At 37.4% G+C, this 19,020-nt stretch overlaps 1 protein-coding gene across 1 annotated transcript in view; it reads left to right on the top strand.

Annotated features, from left to right (window-relative positions):
* LOC135210440 (glutamate receptor-like) overlaps positions 1–17,883 on the top strand; it is a 24,670-nt gene extending 6,787 nt beyond the window's left edge. Inside the window, exons 6-13 of the mRNA XM_064243337.1 lie at positions 972–1,130; positions 2,536–2,626; positions 3,296–3,587; positions 4,004–4,224; positions 4,704–4,881; positions 5,600–5,699; positions 6,789–6,918; positions 17,620–17,883. Of these exons, the coding sequence (XP_064099407.1) occupies positions 972–1,130; positions 2,536–2,626; positions 3,296–3,587; positions 4,004–4,224; positions 4,704–4,881; positions 5,600–5,699; positions 6,789–6,918; positions 17,620–17,883 (1,435 nt within the window). The remainder of the gene's footprint in view (positions 1–971; positions 1,131–2,535; positions 2,627–3,295; positions 3,588–4,003; positions 4,225–4,703; positions 4,882–5,599; positions 5,700–6,788; positions 6,919–17,619) is intronic.
* Positions 17,884–19,020: the final 1,137 nt, after the last annotated feature.

Genomic DNA, 19,020 nt, shown 5'->3' with positions numbered 1-19,020 from the left:
ACAGGTGTCTAGATTCGTAAAAATGTCATGATTTTCCAGAATACACAGGACATTTGTTTATGAAAAGACACGATAAAAAGTTAATAAAAAGTTCATTTGCAACCCAGAACTCACTGGAATGTAAATAGCTTCCTGACTGACACGAACGAGGTGCTTCGCCAGGTCACGCAACTTCGTTCTCAAAATGACAGAAGAAAGAGATATCTGGAAAACTCGAGTCAATTCAGGATAACGCGTTCAGGACGTAAATCCCAAGTCATAATCTAGCGGGTCAACGCTGTGAAATGATTTTTGATAAAACATTCTTTGCGAAGTAATTCTAACGGAACAAAGACATGCAGTTGCCTAAAAGGATTTTAATTTTGTACATTTTTAAACAATACAAACTAAAATATCGGTAAGCATGAAATGAAGAGTTTTTGAACTGATGTTCAAGAATTCACGCACGAATGTTGTTTTAAATAACTTCGCTTGGTGTCACGTTTGTTTGTTTGTATGGTGTCTTTACGTTGCATGGAACCAGTGGTTATTCAGCAACGGGACCAACGGCTTTACGTGACTTCCGAACCACGTCGAGAGTGAACTTCTATCACTAGAAATCCACATCTCTGACCCCTTAGTGGAATGCCAGAGAATCGAACTCGCGGCCACCGAGGTGGCAGGCCAAGACCATACCGATCACGCTAATGAGGCGCTTGCTTGGTATCGTGGAAAACAAAATCAATGATTGCTTCAGGAATAAATCCCGGGTATCCAAAAATAACTGCTGTTAATTTTATAAATGAATGAGTCTGGTATCAGGGGCATAAAACCAAATGGAATTCACGAATACATTTGAAAATCTCAGGTAACACTATTTGTCTAAAGTGACTGGGCTTGAATCTTTGGAAACTGTCCAACTCAAATCTAGACCTTACGTTATGGTACGTTATGATACTTCAATTTAACGTTCAAAATCCATATTCTTTCAGACTAATAGACGGAGGGCACTTGAAAACCACGGCAGAAATATACGCTCCGCACATAATGCTAAAGAGGAAATCGAGGACTGGCGATAAACATCCACACAACCCTTTTTATGGTCCGGTTGTCGAGCTCTTCAACATTCTTATCTCGAGGATGAACTTCACGTAGGTGCCATTTATATATATTATATATATATATATATATATATATATATATATATATATATATATTATATAACATATATATATAAACATATATATATGAAAGATTTAAGAACTAACAACCCTATCATTTCTTAGACTTCGAGCATCATTGCCTAACTTGTGAGTAATGAGTACAATGTTCACTGGGACTTAAAACCTTTGCTTGTCTGATAATTATAGAGCCGTAATGCAGTGTCTTTTGAGTTCATGGGTTTAGTTTACTAGAGCTTCTATGTAACAGGACTAATAATATAGCATACTTTATATGCAAAAGGTTGTCTGGCAATGGTCACATCAGGCAACGCTATCAAGAGATGAGTTTGCCCAAGGTGTAAGTTTACAAAATTGAGGGATTAAATTTCAGACAGCGTATAGGGTGTCCATAAAGTCCGATACCATTACACATATTTATTAATTGTAATGGTACTGGGACTTTATGGACACCCTGTATCTTATCCTATAATTCTATCTATATATACAGGTTTCGGAAAATACGTATCCTAAATGCAACGCGTTTCTTTTAAATAATTCAAGTTCTTTGTTGTATTAGTAGCCTACTGTTTCGATTTACCGATAATGAAGGCCGAAGGGAACTGTCTTGTCTTTGAAATATATTTATAATGATAAAAGCTCTGATGGATTCTGACATCGACAGAGAAGTCTATACATTTCAAGCCACATAGAAAGCAAGTAAAGGGTTACTTCAAAGCCTCTGGGGCTGCCTGCTGTGACGTTTGTCAAATAGAGGATAATCCCAAAGCGTAACTAGTTCACTTGCAAATGAATGCGTTTGTTTGTATGGCGTTTTTACGTTGCATGGAACCAGCGGTTATTCAGCAACGGGACCAGCGGCTTTTTACGTGACTTCCGAACCAGGTCGAGAGTGAACTTTTCTCACCAGAAATACAAATATCTCCCACCTCGATGGAATGCCCGAGAATCAAACTCGTGGCCACCGAGGTGGCAGGCCAAGACCATACCGATCACGCCACCGAGACGCTCCAAATAAATGTGTATCTCCTTTCAATGCATAGAAAAAAAGGAGTCATCTCATATTTTATCTAGTGATTTAAGGATTTTTTGCATGTTGGCAGTGAAGTAGCGAGCTCATTTTGTTAATTATTTTTAAATTACATTCGATATTGGTCAGTAATATACTATTCACTAGAAGTAAATTATATTTTTCGGGTGCAGTACATCTTCATATAGTAAAATATAGATTTTAATTACATAATCCTGGAGGTAATTCAGGCTAAAGTCTTTCAAACGTATCCAGGATGAGAAACCTTACTGCAGACAGACGATTAGAAAATAGATTGAAATGTATTTTTATGAAACTAACGTGCATCATACCCATACCCTTAAGGTACACAGTGACCCGACCACCAGATGGCGCTTGGGGGTACAGATACCCCAATGGAACGTGGAATGGCATGGTGGGGATGCTTAAGCGAAAGGTAAGTATTAGTTTCTTCGCTGAGGGCAGTTATTCTTGGGCAGCCTGCTATCAAACGCCGTATAAATACCTCTTAATCAAGTCTTGCATCTTGAAATTTGCTGTTGTTCAGTCAAGTCTACTTTGAAAGAATTAATAAGTCAAAATCCACAATCCTATGTAAGTGAAAGGCTGCATTTATCAAAATATAAAATTTATTAAAAATGGGATTAATAAACTCTTGTATCTTGAAATTTGCTGTTGTAGATTCAATTCTACTTTGAAAGAATTAATAAGTAACAATCCACAATCATATATACTAGCAAATTAGGGGAGGTGGGGGTGGGGGGAGGGTAGGATGAAACCCAATTATAAACCATCTTAGGGGTCCTTACTATAACCCTGTCAAGTTTCATGCCCATCGTACCAGCCGTCTGGCCGTGATTGAATGACAGACGGACGGAGAGACATAACGCCCATTATGGTGTCCGTAACGCCCATTATAGTGTCCGTAACGCCCATTATAGTAAGATGAGTAAAGCTGCATTTATCGAAATACAAAAATTATTTAAAAATTAGAGCTTTCGACTGCTTGCACGACAGTCCTCTTCAACTGACTGGATAAAAATCACAGTCAGTACTGAAAAAATAGAAAGAACCGACTCCTTGCAAAATCTTAAATCCTTTCCAGGAAGTAGACTTGGCATTCGTTCCATTCAGCGTCCTGTACACTAGAGCCCAAGTCCTGGACTACACGGCAACGCTCATGATCGACTACGGCAGGATTCTGGCTCGGAAGGGCAAGACCGAAATCAATCCCTGGGGATTCCTGATGCCCCTCACGCCAGGCGTATGGCTCTGTCTTCTGTCTTCTCTGGGACTGGTCATGGCCGTCTCTTTTACTATTTCTTCATTTATGCAGAAATATGAGTGGCCTTCAGAGTTTTCCTTAAGAAATTACGTAAGAATTTTCTTAATCCAAGGTTAGACTTTCCCATTTTTTCCCCTTGTGTAGTGCATGCACATGGATAAATACAATAAAAATGTCACATTAGAACCATTTTAACAAATAAGTGATCATCAGCTAGGTTCAAAGGTCATTTTTTAAAATCAATTCAACAGTGCAAAAGCTTTAATCATTCTTCAGTGCTGCCATTTTGGTTCTGGTATTTTTTGTCAGGAAAGTTATGACAGGCATTATTTGTTTGTTTGTATGTTGTTTTTACGTTGCATGGAACCAGTGGTTATTCAGCAGCGGGACCAACGGCTTGACGTGACTTCCGAACCACGTCGGCTGTGACAGTCATGATAATAAAGTAAACTAGCTTTTAAACGTATTTGCAGCATCTAAAAGTTATGCTATCTGCACGAAGCTTCAGACTGACTTGAACCATTTTAGATCTGGAAGATAAATCCGTCAAAGACGTAGCCAGAAGCATCCTGGCAGCAGCGTGGATGATAGCACTGGTGGTCGTGATGGAAAGTTACGCTGGGAATCTGAGGTCTCTTCTGATTGTCCGTTACGTACCGCAGCCGTACCACAGAGTTCGAGCTGTGTTGGATGACCCTCGAATCACGGTTCTGTGGATGTCGGGAGGTTCATATCAGCAGATCTTATACGTGAGCATTTATTCATTTTCTCTCTCACTGAATGGACCCCGTAGGAGGGTGGGGCCATCAGTGGACCTCATGCGGTACACTGTAGGCATTAGTTTGTCGCAGCGTGCCCTCGACCCCTAGCTGCAACCACTTTCGTTCCTTTTGCTGTATCTCCTTTCATATTCTCTTTCTTCCATCTTACTTTCCACCCTCTCCTAACACTTGATTCACAGTGCAACTGCTTTGAGGTTTTCCTCCTGTTACACCTTTCAAACCTTTTATACTGTCAATTTCCATTTCAACGCTGAATGACGTCATAGGTCCCAGTGCGTGGCCTTTGGCCTAAGTTCTATATTCAGCTCAACTCACTGAATTGAGTGAGAAATCACCGTAGGTTAAGTAAGCATGTTACATATCCTGACTACAAGGTATAAATTCGCATTGATGTTTGTATACAAAATGCTCTTCGTCAGCCTCCTTTACTGCCATTGTCTCGACAGAGCATTGAAACGGGAGACTTCAAAGAGCTGGCAAATGCGGAGCAGCGCAAGATTTCCTACTTGGAATTTACCAATTTCGAGGACAAAGTCATCACCAAAGTGTCCCGTGGGGATCACGTCATGATGTGGGAGGGGCTTGCTCTCGAGATCATATTGACTCGTCATTACTCGGAGACGGGTGAGTGGCAAATGGGTGATTTAAGTGTAAATGGCTGAAATGTAATTTAAAGTGAAGTGTCGTTAAAGTATTTCTGAGCCTTGATGAAATACAGTTTTTTTTTGTTTGGGTTAGCAAACTTTTCGCCATCGTATTTCTTGTCAATAGCATATTTGATCGTAGTCAAATGTAAGTATCGTACATTTCTATGATTGTTGCATTAGGATATCAGGTTAAGAGCAACATAAACGGAATTGTTGACGGTTTTAGTTAAAGCGGCTGTTAATGTAGGCAACATAACGGTATTGCTACATTCTTCTACTTATTTATTCTCTATGGTAACACCTATCTCATAAGCCCATTCTAGATCATTCTGTTTATATGAAAAGCTTTGCAATCACCCTTTGTTTCTTGCGGAAAATGTGTGGTTTTTTTCTTTCCTTTTGTGGAATATGACCATTTTGAATTAATACTATTTTGTAATCCTTTGCTGACTTTGTTCCTATCGTTGAACGTTACTTCTCGGTATTCTTTCCATTGTTCACTTTTCAGGAACCTACTTATTCTACCTCTCAAAGTGTTTCCATTCTTCACTTTTCAGGGACCTGCTTATTAGTATTTCCATTCTTCACTTTATAGGGATCTGCTTGTTCTACCTCTCAAAGTATTTTCATTCTTCACTTTTAAGGGACTTTTTTTTATTCTACCTCTCAAAGTATTTTCATTCTTCACTTTTCAGGGACCTGCTTATTCTACCTCTCCAAGGAACGGTTCTTCCCCCTCATGAGTGCTATGGGAACCCAGAAATTCAGTCCCCTCATCCCAGCTCTTAATAAAAGGTAGTTGATCTGAAGCAAAATATTATTAGCACTGTATATAAACAATATAACAAACTATAGCAGATTCAAATCAACCGTGCATTTGATGTCTAGGCCAGTCCCTGACGACGCTCCTGATTGGCTGCTGATAAGCCAATCATAGAGCTCTCATTCTCTCGAGAGAATTCACATAGGCAGGAAGTATGTTCCACCTCTCCTGAGGGATACTTTTGAAAGACGTATCAATCAGGAGAGGTGGAACATACATCCTGCCTATGTGAACTCTCTCGACAGACTGAGGGTTTCCCGCCCTGTGATTGGCTTATCAACAGCCAATCAGGAGCGTCGTCAGGGATTGGTCAAGACATCATATGCACGGCTGATGTGAATCTACTATACCTACAATTGCCTAACCCACTATGCTTGTGGTGATTTCGTCGCATGTGACTGGTTCTGTAAGACCTCGAAATCTTTCCTCCTCTCTAAATACTAGCAATTTGCCAATCCTTACCAAAAGCATATTCGTCTGCTGCTTCATATAAGTGACTCGCTAGTGTTTTATTAAACTATTAGGTATGATAAATTCGTAAAGTAACTAAGTCTACGGGTATAACCAGCTCCGTTTCAGGGAATCCCTTCTCAACCCCACCCCATTCGGAGGGTTGGTGGTGGTGGGGGGAGGTAGGATGAAACCCCATTATAAACCATCTTAGGGGTATACCCACTATAACCCTGCCAAGTTTCATGCCCATCGGACCAGCCGTTTGACCGCGATTGAATGACAGACGGACGGACAAACATAATGCCCATTATAGTATAGTAAGATTTAATGGGGAGTAATGTCCATGAATTCATAATATCGTAGAACCCTATGCCTTTGGAGCTTGAAGCTTGTCATTATGCTTTTTATATCCAACGAGTTTCTCTTGCTAAATTCTTCAAGCTGCATCGGCGAATCTTTCAATATCGTTGACGTTTAAAGTTTGGTCATCCTACTTAAAAGGATGCAAAGGATTGGAGCTCTAAAAGTAAATGAGGCTACTGAATGGTTTTAAAAGGCAGTCAATCCCCAGCTGTATCCAGTGGTGTTCAACGCAATCTGTTTTACAGGATCATGCGGGTCACCGAAAGTGGACTTTATTACCAGTGGATCAAAGGCGAAATGAAAAACTTCACCTTCTGTGCCAACGCTCCCACTACAATACTTGTGCAGTCGTCATTGTCTCTTAATAATCTTTGGGTAGGTTAAGTATATCTTAGTTTTACCAGACCACTAAGCTGATGAACAGCTCGCTTAGGGATGGCCCGAAGGATTAGATATTTTTACGTGGCTAGGAACCAATTGGTTATCTAGCAACGGGATCTACTGCTTATTGTGGGATCCGAACCACATTACAATATCGAGAAAAGAATTTCTATCACCAGAAATAAATTCCTCTTGTTCCGCGTTGGCCGAGCCGAGATTCGAACTTCGGACCACCAGATTGGTAGCCGAGCGCGAAATCCACTCGTCCAACGAAGACGTAATCTTTGGGTAAGTGGGCGACTTCGATCATTTCCAACTGACGTGAAAAATTGTGGTAGAATATTGGACTCTTGTATCGACTCTCACTTCGAGCACCATTGTCATTATCGTGTTCACCCTGGAAAAGAGAGATGTCTTGCGAGATTTCTCCACTCTTTCCCTCTATACTCCATCAATTCCTTATCTGGTCCAAATCTTCATCACATCTCAAACCTCTCTCTTAAATTTGTTTATAGAATCTGTAACCGTCACACCTACATACTATACAGTTTTTTATGTATTCCTCCACAAGCCTGTAAATAGCATTTTCTGGTTAAAACTCTTCAATTGTTTTTTAATTTTTATTATTATTTATTTATTTATCTATTTATTCATTTATTTATTTTTAGTTATTGATTGATTTTAATTTATTCACTTTTTTATTTTTTTTAGAATATTCGCAGTTTTCTTTGAAAAAACCCTCAGATCTTAAAAACTGCTGAGGCTAGAGGGATGCAAATTGCTAAGTTGATCATCCACCCCCAAATCATCAAACATACCAAATTGCAGCCCTCTAGCCTAGGTGGTTTTGATTTTATTTAAGGTTAAAATTAGCCATAATAGTGCGTCTGGTAACGCTATACCTACGGCAGGCCACCGCTGGGCCGTGACGGAAAGCGTTATGGGAAGCCGCTCATACAGAAAAACTCGATTGGCATTCTTTTTTTACTTTTTCCCTCGGTTATTCATCGAATACGAGTAGCCGAGTAGCCTAGCAAACTCTGTCTAGTTTCCCCAGGATATTTCCACGTTTTAGCTTTCAGTTTCTATCCTCTCAGCTACCGATCTCAAGATCCAGAACATCGCCAGAGTCACAGAAAAATAATCTCGCGCCGTCATTTCAGCGATAGGTTTTTGCTACCTACGATTCGTGAAAAAGAACACCCAACCCTTAAACTATAGTAGATTCACATCAGCCGTGTATTTGATGTCTTGGCAAGTCCCTTACGACGCTGTTGATAAGCCAATGACAGGGTTCATATAGGCAGAATGTATGGTCTATGTCCACCTCTCCTGAGGGATGCTTTTGAAAGACGTATCCCTCAGGAGAGGTGGAACATCTTGCCTATGTGAACTCTCGAGAGAGACTGAGAGTTTGCAGGTCAGTGATTGGCTTATCAATAGCCAACCAGGAGCGTCGTAAGGGACTGGGCTAGACTTCAGACGCACGGATGATGTGAATCTACTATAGTACAATCCTACAAGCAACAATTACGCCCTATCAATAGCACAATTACAGCGAACGTTTCTTTTTCATTTCTTTCAGGGAATCCTGGTTATTCTGGGAGCTGGATATATATTAAGCTCGTTAACTTTCTTCATGGAACTGGGTGTCGGATATATGGTCTTCAAGAATAAATAGGTAATTATGAAGTTTTATTATCTGGACATTATACAGGGTACTGCATTGTACTGTTTGTTTGTTTTGTTTGTTTGTATAGTGTTTTTACGTTGCATGGAACCAGTGGTTATTCAGCAACGGGACCAACGGCTTGACGTGACTTCCGAACCACGCCGAGAGTGAACTTCTATCACCAGAAATACACATCTCTCACCCCTCAGTGGAATGCTCCAAATCGAACTCGCGGCCAACGAGGTGGCACGCCAACACCATACCGACTACGTCACTGTGGCGCTGGTACTGCATTGTAAAACTGATTTGTAATTGGAGAGCATTAAAATGTATCAAACACTGTTTGTTATTATTCAATTTTAAGACGATGGAAGGCATGATACTAGCAATTTGTTCCAAATAGGACTTATGGAATATACCTTCTGTAATTATACAAAGTATATATATATATATATATATTATATATATATATATATATAATATATATATATATATATATATATATATAATATATATATATATGTGTGTGTGTGTGTGTGTGTGTGTCTTTTAATATCTAATTCGCTCTACTTGTTAGCCGAATCGATAACTTCACTGAAGTCCTGATTTCTTCTCTGTCTGCTGGGCGGTGGTTCGAACCCAAGAGAGGACGAAGTTTGGTTAACAGCATTGTGCCACACTAGGTCAAATGTTTTATAACTATAAAAAAACTGTGCAAAGCACTCTTCGAGGACCCACATAAAAACGACTAAACACCATTTTGATACAAAATCCTCAGTGAATATATCTTTGTTGAAGCCATGAAGATTTATGTACAGAGAGTGTGGCTGCGTGTCTTATTACTTACATTTGAATTCCCTAAAAAGCTGTGATTGATGTCCTCAAACTGCCATGAGAGAATGAAATATTTGATAGTGAACATTAAAGTACAGGTTTCTTTTAACCATTCAACAACTGTTTTGCCGAATGTGGCAGTGAATTTACAGTACGTAGTGGGGTGCTTCAGGGAAATGTTACGTCACCTTTGGATTCTATAATAATAAGAAGGAGGCGGAGGATGGAAGATACAGTTAAGACTGAAGTAAACGATAGATACGGGACAGAGTAAGAATGTGCAGCTATATTCGGCAAAAGATTTACGAATCTGGATAAAATGCTGCGTATTTTTAGATGGACGGGACTTGAAATAAATCAAAGAAGAATAAAATAGCTAGGATAGATGGGTGAAATAACATTAATTGGAGGCAAGATTAACGAGATCTAGTATTTCAATTGATTAGGAGAAACGCTATTTGGTACAGAAAACCGTAAAATGGAATTTAGTGGATGAATGAAAAAAAGACACCAAACAGTGAGCAACCTTAATAAGATTTTTAAAACAAGTAGAATGAAGCTGTTTTCAGAAGGACAATGAAATAGTCTAGTTGTACGAAAGGATCGCTTTACGGACACGAATCGTGGGGAATGCAACGAAATTCTAAAAAATTTGGCGATTAATACTTGTCGACGAATATCAGGACATAGAGACCGCCTGAAATGATCGAACTGGGCTCTTGTGGGCACCAGAATAGTTAGAAGACCCAGACTTAACTAACGTAGCAATCAATTACGTATTCCTCCATTCCTTTAGAATTGAGGGTCTGGTGTGGACCTTGTTTCTCTCTTGGGAGGAAGGAAAGCCTCCATGCCAACCATTCCTTCAGAATTGAGGGTCTGGTGTGGACCTTCTCTCTTGGACACAATACAAAAATTCCTATTAAAAAGAGCCAATTTTCCATTATTGGCACTACCAGCCAAACTACATACTTTACTACCCTTGAGTCGTTATATATAAAGCACCTATCTCCCACTTTGAATGCAAATACCTCTGTCGCGCCTCTCTCTCTCTCTCTCTCTCTCTCTCTCTCTTCTTTCTCTCTCTCTCTGGCCTGAGTTTTTTTGGGTGTTTCCCTGTCATTCATTCTTTTCCCTGCTCTCGAATAGGTTATTATTAATTTTAATTTTAAATAATTTTTTATATATATAATTTTTTTTATCTTTTCCTCCTTTTTTATTTTAGATTTTGTACATAATTGTACCTTTTTATGTAATAATTTTTTTTTTTCATTTTTTGTGTAATATAATGAATGTGATGTATTTTGCCTATATTATCATTAATTGCAGACTGAGGATGTGCTGACGTCAGCATGAAACGTCTCTTATTGTAATAAACTATGACCGTTTTCCTGCTGTTTTATGTTGGGGCTTCCTTTGCTGCTATTGCCTCGAAGATTTCCTGACGAATATACACACCATAATATATATATATATATATAATATATAATTAATATATCGTAAAAATGGGGTGTATATATATATTATATATATATATATATAATTTAATATATATATATATATATGCACACACACACACACCATATATATACATATATATATATATATATACTATATATATATATATATATATATATATATATATATATATATATATATATATATATACATACACACACACACACACACATATATATATATATATATATATATATATATATATATATATATATATATATATATATATATATATTATATATATATACCATATGTGCGTGTGCATACATAATACATGCATACATACACACACATATAGGCCATATACACACACACATATATATATGTAAAAAGTGTGTTTTTGTGTAGCTGTAAAGTGTAAAGGCAACCCTAAGTTGTTTTTATAGGACTTCACAGTTCGGTTTAAAAACTTTCTTTTTAATTTGAGTTTCTCGCTTTTTTTCCCCAGGTGCCACACACCAGGACAGACCTCCCCCCCCCCCAACACTTAACTCCGGTAAGATCTGCGACGAAAAAGTTCGACAGAATCGGACAGGGGAAATCGCTAACAATAATTGCGGGGTAGTTAGTGACTCAGTTCTTAAAGTTTTGCGCCTCGAAACCTGTGGTCTTTTCACAGCAGGATGTAAAGACTCCTTCTCACTCTCCAGTTAACGTGAATAAAACACGTTATGATTTCCATCCAGGGGTCTTAATTAAGGTGCGGATGATCTTTTACGAAAGGCCACCACTGTTGGTTTTGCATCCCTTGCTACCGATTGCCACTTCATGCATGCGCAAGCGCTTCTGATGCTTACAAAACCCGCTGAGGGGGGTCTAGGACACAGCTCTCTGTGCTTGCATCGGTCCGGGCAAGACCAGTGGTGGTGCATTTGGTCCACGATCCAGATAGATTTGGTCCAAGGCTCTGAACTGTTGCGAACAGGTAAGGTGAGGTTTTATCGCGAGTCGTATGAATCTAATGTGATCGTGGTAGTACATTTTGTACTCAAGTTTTTTTGAAGAGGTTATTGTGATTGTTTCTGTTCGTAAGCTTTTAGAAACTTAAGAATATTTCTTCAGTTCTTTAAGTATACTTGACCCAAGATTTTATTTGCGAGAAGATTTATATATATATATATTATATATATAGATATATATATATATATATATATATATATATATATATATATATATATAACTTATGTTTAAAAAATCACAGTAGATGCTCGTCCTGTCCATATATATATATATATATATATATATATATATATATATATATATATATATATATATATATATATATTTTATTTTTTTTTTTTTTTTTTTTGCAATTCCACAAATGGTCCCAAGAGTGAAGTATATAAGAGAATCCTCACGTGAAAATGAAAGGAGGTACCAAGACTTTCAACTTTTATTCCAAAGTCTCTTCAGGGTACTGAACAATTTTAAGAGAACAACTTATACAAGAAAGCACATGAAAGGCCACAAATAATAAAACAAGTCAACAACCTACTTAAGTATGCAATAAACATTGTTCAAAACAAAAGACATACTTAGCGGAAATGTGTAGTTACTAAAATCACAGTACAAAAACTATCTGTTTGTAAAATATCTAACAACTTGTTTAACTTTTAAATCATCAAGAATGAAATATTTAACAATTCGTCCATCTGAAAAAAGACCATCGCTCATATTCATGTTATTAAAAGAACTAATGAGGCAACCTTCAACTAACAATCTGTCATGCATTTTTAGAAGTTCATCAATGTATGACAGATTGTTAGTAGAGGTTGCCTTATTAGTTCTTTAATAACATGAATATGAGCGATGGTCCTTTTAAGATAGACGAATTGTTAAAATTTTATTCTTCTTGATGATTTAAAGTAAAATAAACAAGTTGTTAGATATTTTACAAACAGATAGTTTTTTGTATATTTTATATATATATATATTATATATATATAATTATATATATATATATATATATATATATATAAATTTCCTTCTATTTTTCAAGTATACTTACCCAAGATATATATGCGGAGAATATATATATATATATATATATATATATATATATATATATATATATATATATATATATATAATAAATATTAAAAGCAGGGCTTGAATGAAGAGCATCTTTATTTGCGACTGGTTTCGGAGATTTACTTTCCTCCGTCATCGGGCAATCTATAATGGAATATTAGTTACAATTAAAATCAATGACGTAATATAAGTTACATTAAAACAAAGCAAAATAAGATAAATTACATAATTACCATAAGTTACATTAAAATTAACAAAGCAAAATAAAATAATATAAAATTACACAATTACCAGGCATAATAACCTAAACTAGCCAATGCTTTCCTCGCTCATTATGAAGAGGAATGGTTGAATGAATGTCCCGAAGATTTCAAACCTCTGATGTACAGGCGATATTTCGATGACACATTCTTAATCTTTAGATCTAGTAACCACATTTCACTGTTTTTAGGATATTTGAACTCAAAGCACAGCAATATCGAATTCACTTCAGAAACCGAGGCAGAAGGAAAGCTGGCCTTTCTTGACATACTAATCAGCCACAATGAAAACGGATTTATCACATCTGTTTATAGGAAACCGACTTTTACGGGTTTGACCACCAAAATGTCCTCATTTATTCCTGTTCAGTTCAAGAGAAATTTGATTACGACCTTAACATCAAGGGCTTTTAATATATGTTCAAATTATGTTAATATAAACCTAGAGTTGAATTTCATCAAGCAGTGCTTATTTTTGAATGGCTTTAGCAAAAGTTTTACTGATACGTATATAGGAAAGGAGCTTCAAAAATGATTACTTCCAAAACCTACAACTGTCACTGTCAACAGAGCAGTTATGTATTTTCCCATCAAGTTTCTTGGAAATAGGTCCTTTAATGTTAAAAAAAGATTAACCAAACTTTTGCATGAATTCTACCCACAAGTAAACATTCGAGTAATATTTAAGCCTAAATCTACATTACAAAAATTCTTCAGGTTCAAGGATGTGATACCAACTGAACTGCAGTCAGCTATTGTGTATAAGTATAAGTGTCATTGCTGTAGTGCAATGTACATTGGAAAATCTAAACAGCAGTTCATGGTTCGCATCTTCGAACATCTCGGAAGATCTGTTAGGACTAATAGGCCATTAAGCAAACCACCATTTAGTGCTATTCGTCAACACTCTGAAGAATATGACCATCCTATCAATGTAGATTCCTTTTCAGTCCTTACTTGCAGAACCAACGCAATGGAGCTCGGAGTGGTTGAGTCTCTATATACCCTAAGAGATAAACCCTCTCTTTGTAATAATGAAAGGTCTTTTGAATAGCTGTGATTTTAGATTTTTAGATTTTTTCTGCTCTCTTTAACAACAAACAGTGTATTTCTCTATTTTAAGATTTTGCTGCGAGTTTAGGTTATTATGTCTTATAATTGTGTAATTTTGTATTATTTTATTTTGCTTTGTTTTAATGTAACTTATATTACGTCATTGATTTTAATTGTAAATAATATTCCATTATAGATTGCCCGATGACGGAGGAAAGTAAACTAGTCGCAAATAAAGATGCTCTTCATTCAAGCACTGGTTTTAATATTTATTATTCGTCTCCGATTTCCACGGAACTCTTCTATTGCTGATATATATATATATATATATATATATATATATATATATATATATATATATATATATATATATAATATATTATATATATTTATATATAAAATCTCTCTCTACTCTTTGTCATGTACGAATTATAACCACAAAATATTCGAATCACTGATTATTATCACTAATACTTATAGTAGCAGATTTTCTTAACCCCGCTGCTAAGTCACCCTTATCAGTTAGGGAAATATGATTAGTGATTTCAGGAGACGTTAATGACAGTATTAGCAGTTTCAAGAGAAAAGTGCTTTTTAAGGAACGTTCAAGGTGCTCTTCCTGGTCAAAAGCGAGCTATTATTTGTTATAATTCTTAAGAGAAAAAGCTTCCATAGCGTTTGCCAGCAATCGAACATTAAGAGAATTACACTCACAACTTTCAGAGCATTCACTTTGCATGCCAAGATATTCTGGTGCCACTCTTAACAGGGCCACTCAAGCAAGCTAGACCGAGGTTTAAAAGGATCTAGCAAAAACGTTTGCTTATCATTCAGCATATTCCAAGTATGGTCAGAATGGTACGAAATAGCGGAGCATAAAAAAAGAGATGAGTTATCGCACAAAACACTTTGGTCGAGATAGTAAACGGAGAGACTGACCATTAAGAATATGAACGTCCCTTTGGTTACGGTGTACTCACTCCGACTTCTGGCTTGTGGCCCCCGCCCCCCTTACCCACCGAGCATGGAGGGGTTCGAGTTTATATAAACCTTACTTAGAAATGGGAGTTACAATAGCGAAACTTGCAGCAAAACAGCAAAGACATTGGAGCGTGAACCAGTCATTCATATGGTAATTGTGTTATATTTCTCCCTTTTGTTTGTTTGTATGGTGTTTTTACGTTGCGTGGAACCAGTGGTTATTCAGCAACGGGACCAACGGCTTTGCGTGACTTCCGAACCACGTCGAGAATGAACTTCTATCACCAGAAATTAACATCTCTCACCCTTCAATGGAATGCCCGAGAATCGAACTCGCGGCCACCGAGGTGGCAGGCAAAGACCATACTGATCACGCCACTGAGGCGCTTTTCTCCCTTTCGTTTCGCGTTTTCTTGTAGTCTGTGTATATTTCTAAAGGGTTGTGAGTAGATTTACTTTGAATATACTAGAAACATTCTCCTGAGTTCGGAAAAATTGACAGAACTGCACCTCCCCCTTTCTTTACTTATGTTTTTTGACTGAAAAATGAGCAAATCAGTTTCCAGAATTGAATGTCATGCTAGAAGCGTTCATGCTTGATGAATCGAATGGTGCATTCTCTATCTCATTCTTCGAACTTTTTTTAACTGTCTGGCAAATTTATTTGGGCACATACTCCTGTTAAAGAATAGTTTGGCGATGGTTGTAAGAGCACCTTCCGCTATGTTCCCAAACGTCCTTGAGCGACTTTTTTTTTTTCCTTTTTTTTTACATGCATGTTCCATGGCGACACACACGCACACTATATATATATATATATATATATATATATATCATACATACATATATATATATAATATATATATATATATATATATATATATATATATATATATATATATATGTGTGTGTGTGTGTGTAAATAAATGTGTTAAAAGACACAAGTATAAAGATAAAGATAAAAAAAATAGACGGAGAGACTTTTTCTATTAGACCTCTCCAGTTGTAGAAGGGCATTCAACCACTATAGCCTTCCCAGGTTCTCAGTAAATCTACTGGAAGAGGCTGTGCTAGCCAAGTCAAACTGCCCAAAAGTTTTTCTTGGCCTCTGCTTAAGGAAATATCAACGTGAATGCCCTCCTCTCCACAGGTGACAGCGCAACACCTTGACCTCAATCAGTGGCGACATATTTGGTACCACGGAATAACGAAAGTACTATTAAAGATTCATGGAGCTACTCTATTATTCGTCCAAGATTCTGTCACCCAACGTCTTTTCCATTCTCGTGCTCTAAAGCAACGTTTATCACTGCTGATTAAGAATGACAGAGGATCCTTTTTAAATTCTGCATGAGTCTTAATGGATTTGAATCTAACGTCACTTCTGAGCGGACGTCATGATATATTATTCATTCAGACAACTGACCACACTTCGGTTTTTCAATTAGTAACTTCATCGCCGGAAGTGGTTTACTTATCTCCTCGGATACAGTAGACAGACAATATTCTTTCTCCTGAAGTGTCACTGGGGACATGCAATCATCCAATGCAACTTCCACCAAGAACCTTTAAGAAATCTACACATCCAGATACTGATGGGGAAAAGCTAAATTTCCTCTGAAATTCAAAAGTATATCTTCGCATACATCACCAATGAATTTGCTACGGACAGGCAACTCGAATTAAGGCTTATACCAGAAGAATCTTCTGAATCCTGATGGAGTCAAGACCCTCTTTAGTTAAGTCTGTGAAACGTAGTCATCTGGAGATTCCAGATGCAACTGGATTTGTCGGGTTGGTACCAACCTGAGGAGGCGGTTTCTAACTCTAAGCTTGAACGACTTTAGCGTTACATCAAGTTTTTCCTTAAAAGAAAAGAAAAAAAAAAAATTAAAAACCAAATCCTCAACTCCTATCTAAAAGTGCCAGCATAGAATCTACCTTTAGGTAAAGCTTCGTGCCATGTTTTGATCTATAGATACACAATTTCTAACTATACAATAGGTAATTACCGTTGCTGTCAGCGCAGATGATAGTTACATGATTTATATAGAATTATTTTATAGAGCTAATTAATTGTTCAGCACGTCTATGTCATGCTAAGACCTAGAGTAGCAAGATTTTGTCGTTTTCTTTATTGATTAAATGTGATTCTCTGCGAAGGACACATTTTCACATTGGTAAATATTGGCCACAGTTTCACATCACGAGAACCAGAGAACGAAGAGACATAAAAGAAAAAAAAAACTCTAACTAAATATTTACATAACATGACAACCAGCTATGAGAAGCGCATTCTTTAACTTGACGAACAGCATGAAAAATCCTTTTGTGCTTCAATTTCAGAAGGAAACGCACGATGAGGCGGATGTACCCGACCAGCGAAGAGACTTTGAACCTGAGAGCACACCTGGTTGGGCTGTGGTTCCTGGGGATGTCCCTCCAGATGATATCGTACCTAACAGGACTGAGCATCTCGACGGCCTACCGCTGGATCAAGAGGTGGCAGCGAGAGGGCCACCTCCACAGTCGCACCAGAGCCAAGAGGAGGTCCTTGGGAACTTCCCCAGCAGGCGGACAGCATCAGAGGCCTACCCCGGATATATGTAACGGATGCCTCCGACGGGTTGTTAGCAAATACGATTATTTGCAGAGATTTGAAAGACAAAGTTTGACACACACCTCTTCCGCCAGGTCATATAATTAGGGTTCTCTTCTGTCAGGTCATATAATTAGGGTCCTCTTCCGCCAGGTCATATAATTAGGGTCCTCCTCCGTCAGGTCACATAATTAGGGTCCTCCTCCGTCAGGTCATATAATTAGGGTCCTCTTCCACCAGGTCATATAATTAGGGTCCGATCTGTAGCTGTTGCCTCAGAACGCTGAAGAACAGAATTTCTCAATTCTCAAGTGTAGTTGACTTCCTCCTCAAGTTTGTATGATGAAGGATTTCCCTTATGGTCAAGATCCTCATCTTCCATAGGATTTTTTTCTGCTAAAAATTCAATTCTAGGTTTTGGGAGTCAAGTACATTTTAGCAACTTATGCTAATACACACAAACACATATATATACACATATATGAGTGTGAGTGTGCATATGTGTGCGTGTATTAACAAGTTATCATGATCGAAGAAAAATGAAAAGGAAATGATTTCCGTTGGTTATTTGTATGTTTTTTTTTTTTAGCACAAACAAAATGCTGATGAAGAGTACCTACATGTAACTATGCTATAAAATATATAGTGAATTAAAATGTTACTTTGAATTACATCCTCCGTTGAACTAGAATATTGCAGATCACAACATATGAGAGAGAGAGAGAGAGAGAGAGAGAGAGAGAGAGAGAGAGAGAGAGAGAGAGAGAGAAGAGATATTACCGAAGGATGGCTGCAGACCAGAATTACCACTTCGAGGGGCTCTCAAATATAATGTTTATATCAATGTATATAAAAGCCTGTCAACTTCTTTTATATTCATTGTGAACTTGAAAATGTAGAATATACTACGCAAGTGTTTGTTCCAAGCCCCTGTTTCACTTTCCATTCTACTGTCGATTTAAGGAAATATATATATAAAGGTTTTTGCCACGAAGGAAAAAGATGAAAAAGCGAGATAGCCAAGCACTTTCGGTCTAGTGCGACGCTTGGCTATCTCGCTTTTTAATTTTTTTTCCTTCGTGGCAAAAAACTTTATTTCAATGCCACTGAAACTAAGAAGGTCGTAACTCCCAATATATATATATATA

Source organism: Macrobrachium nipponense, chromosome 39 (assembly GCF_015104395.2).
Source record: "Macrobrachium nipponense isolate FS-2020 chromosome 39, ASM1510439v2, whole genome shotgun sequence".
NCBI classification, from domain to species: Eukaryota; Metazoa; Arthropoda; class Malacostraca; order Decapoda; family Palaemonidae; genus Macrobrachium; species Macrobrachium nipponense.
Note: the sequence above shows the minus strand (reverse complement) of the source record. Positions and strands in the feature narration are given on the sequence as shown.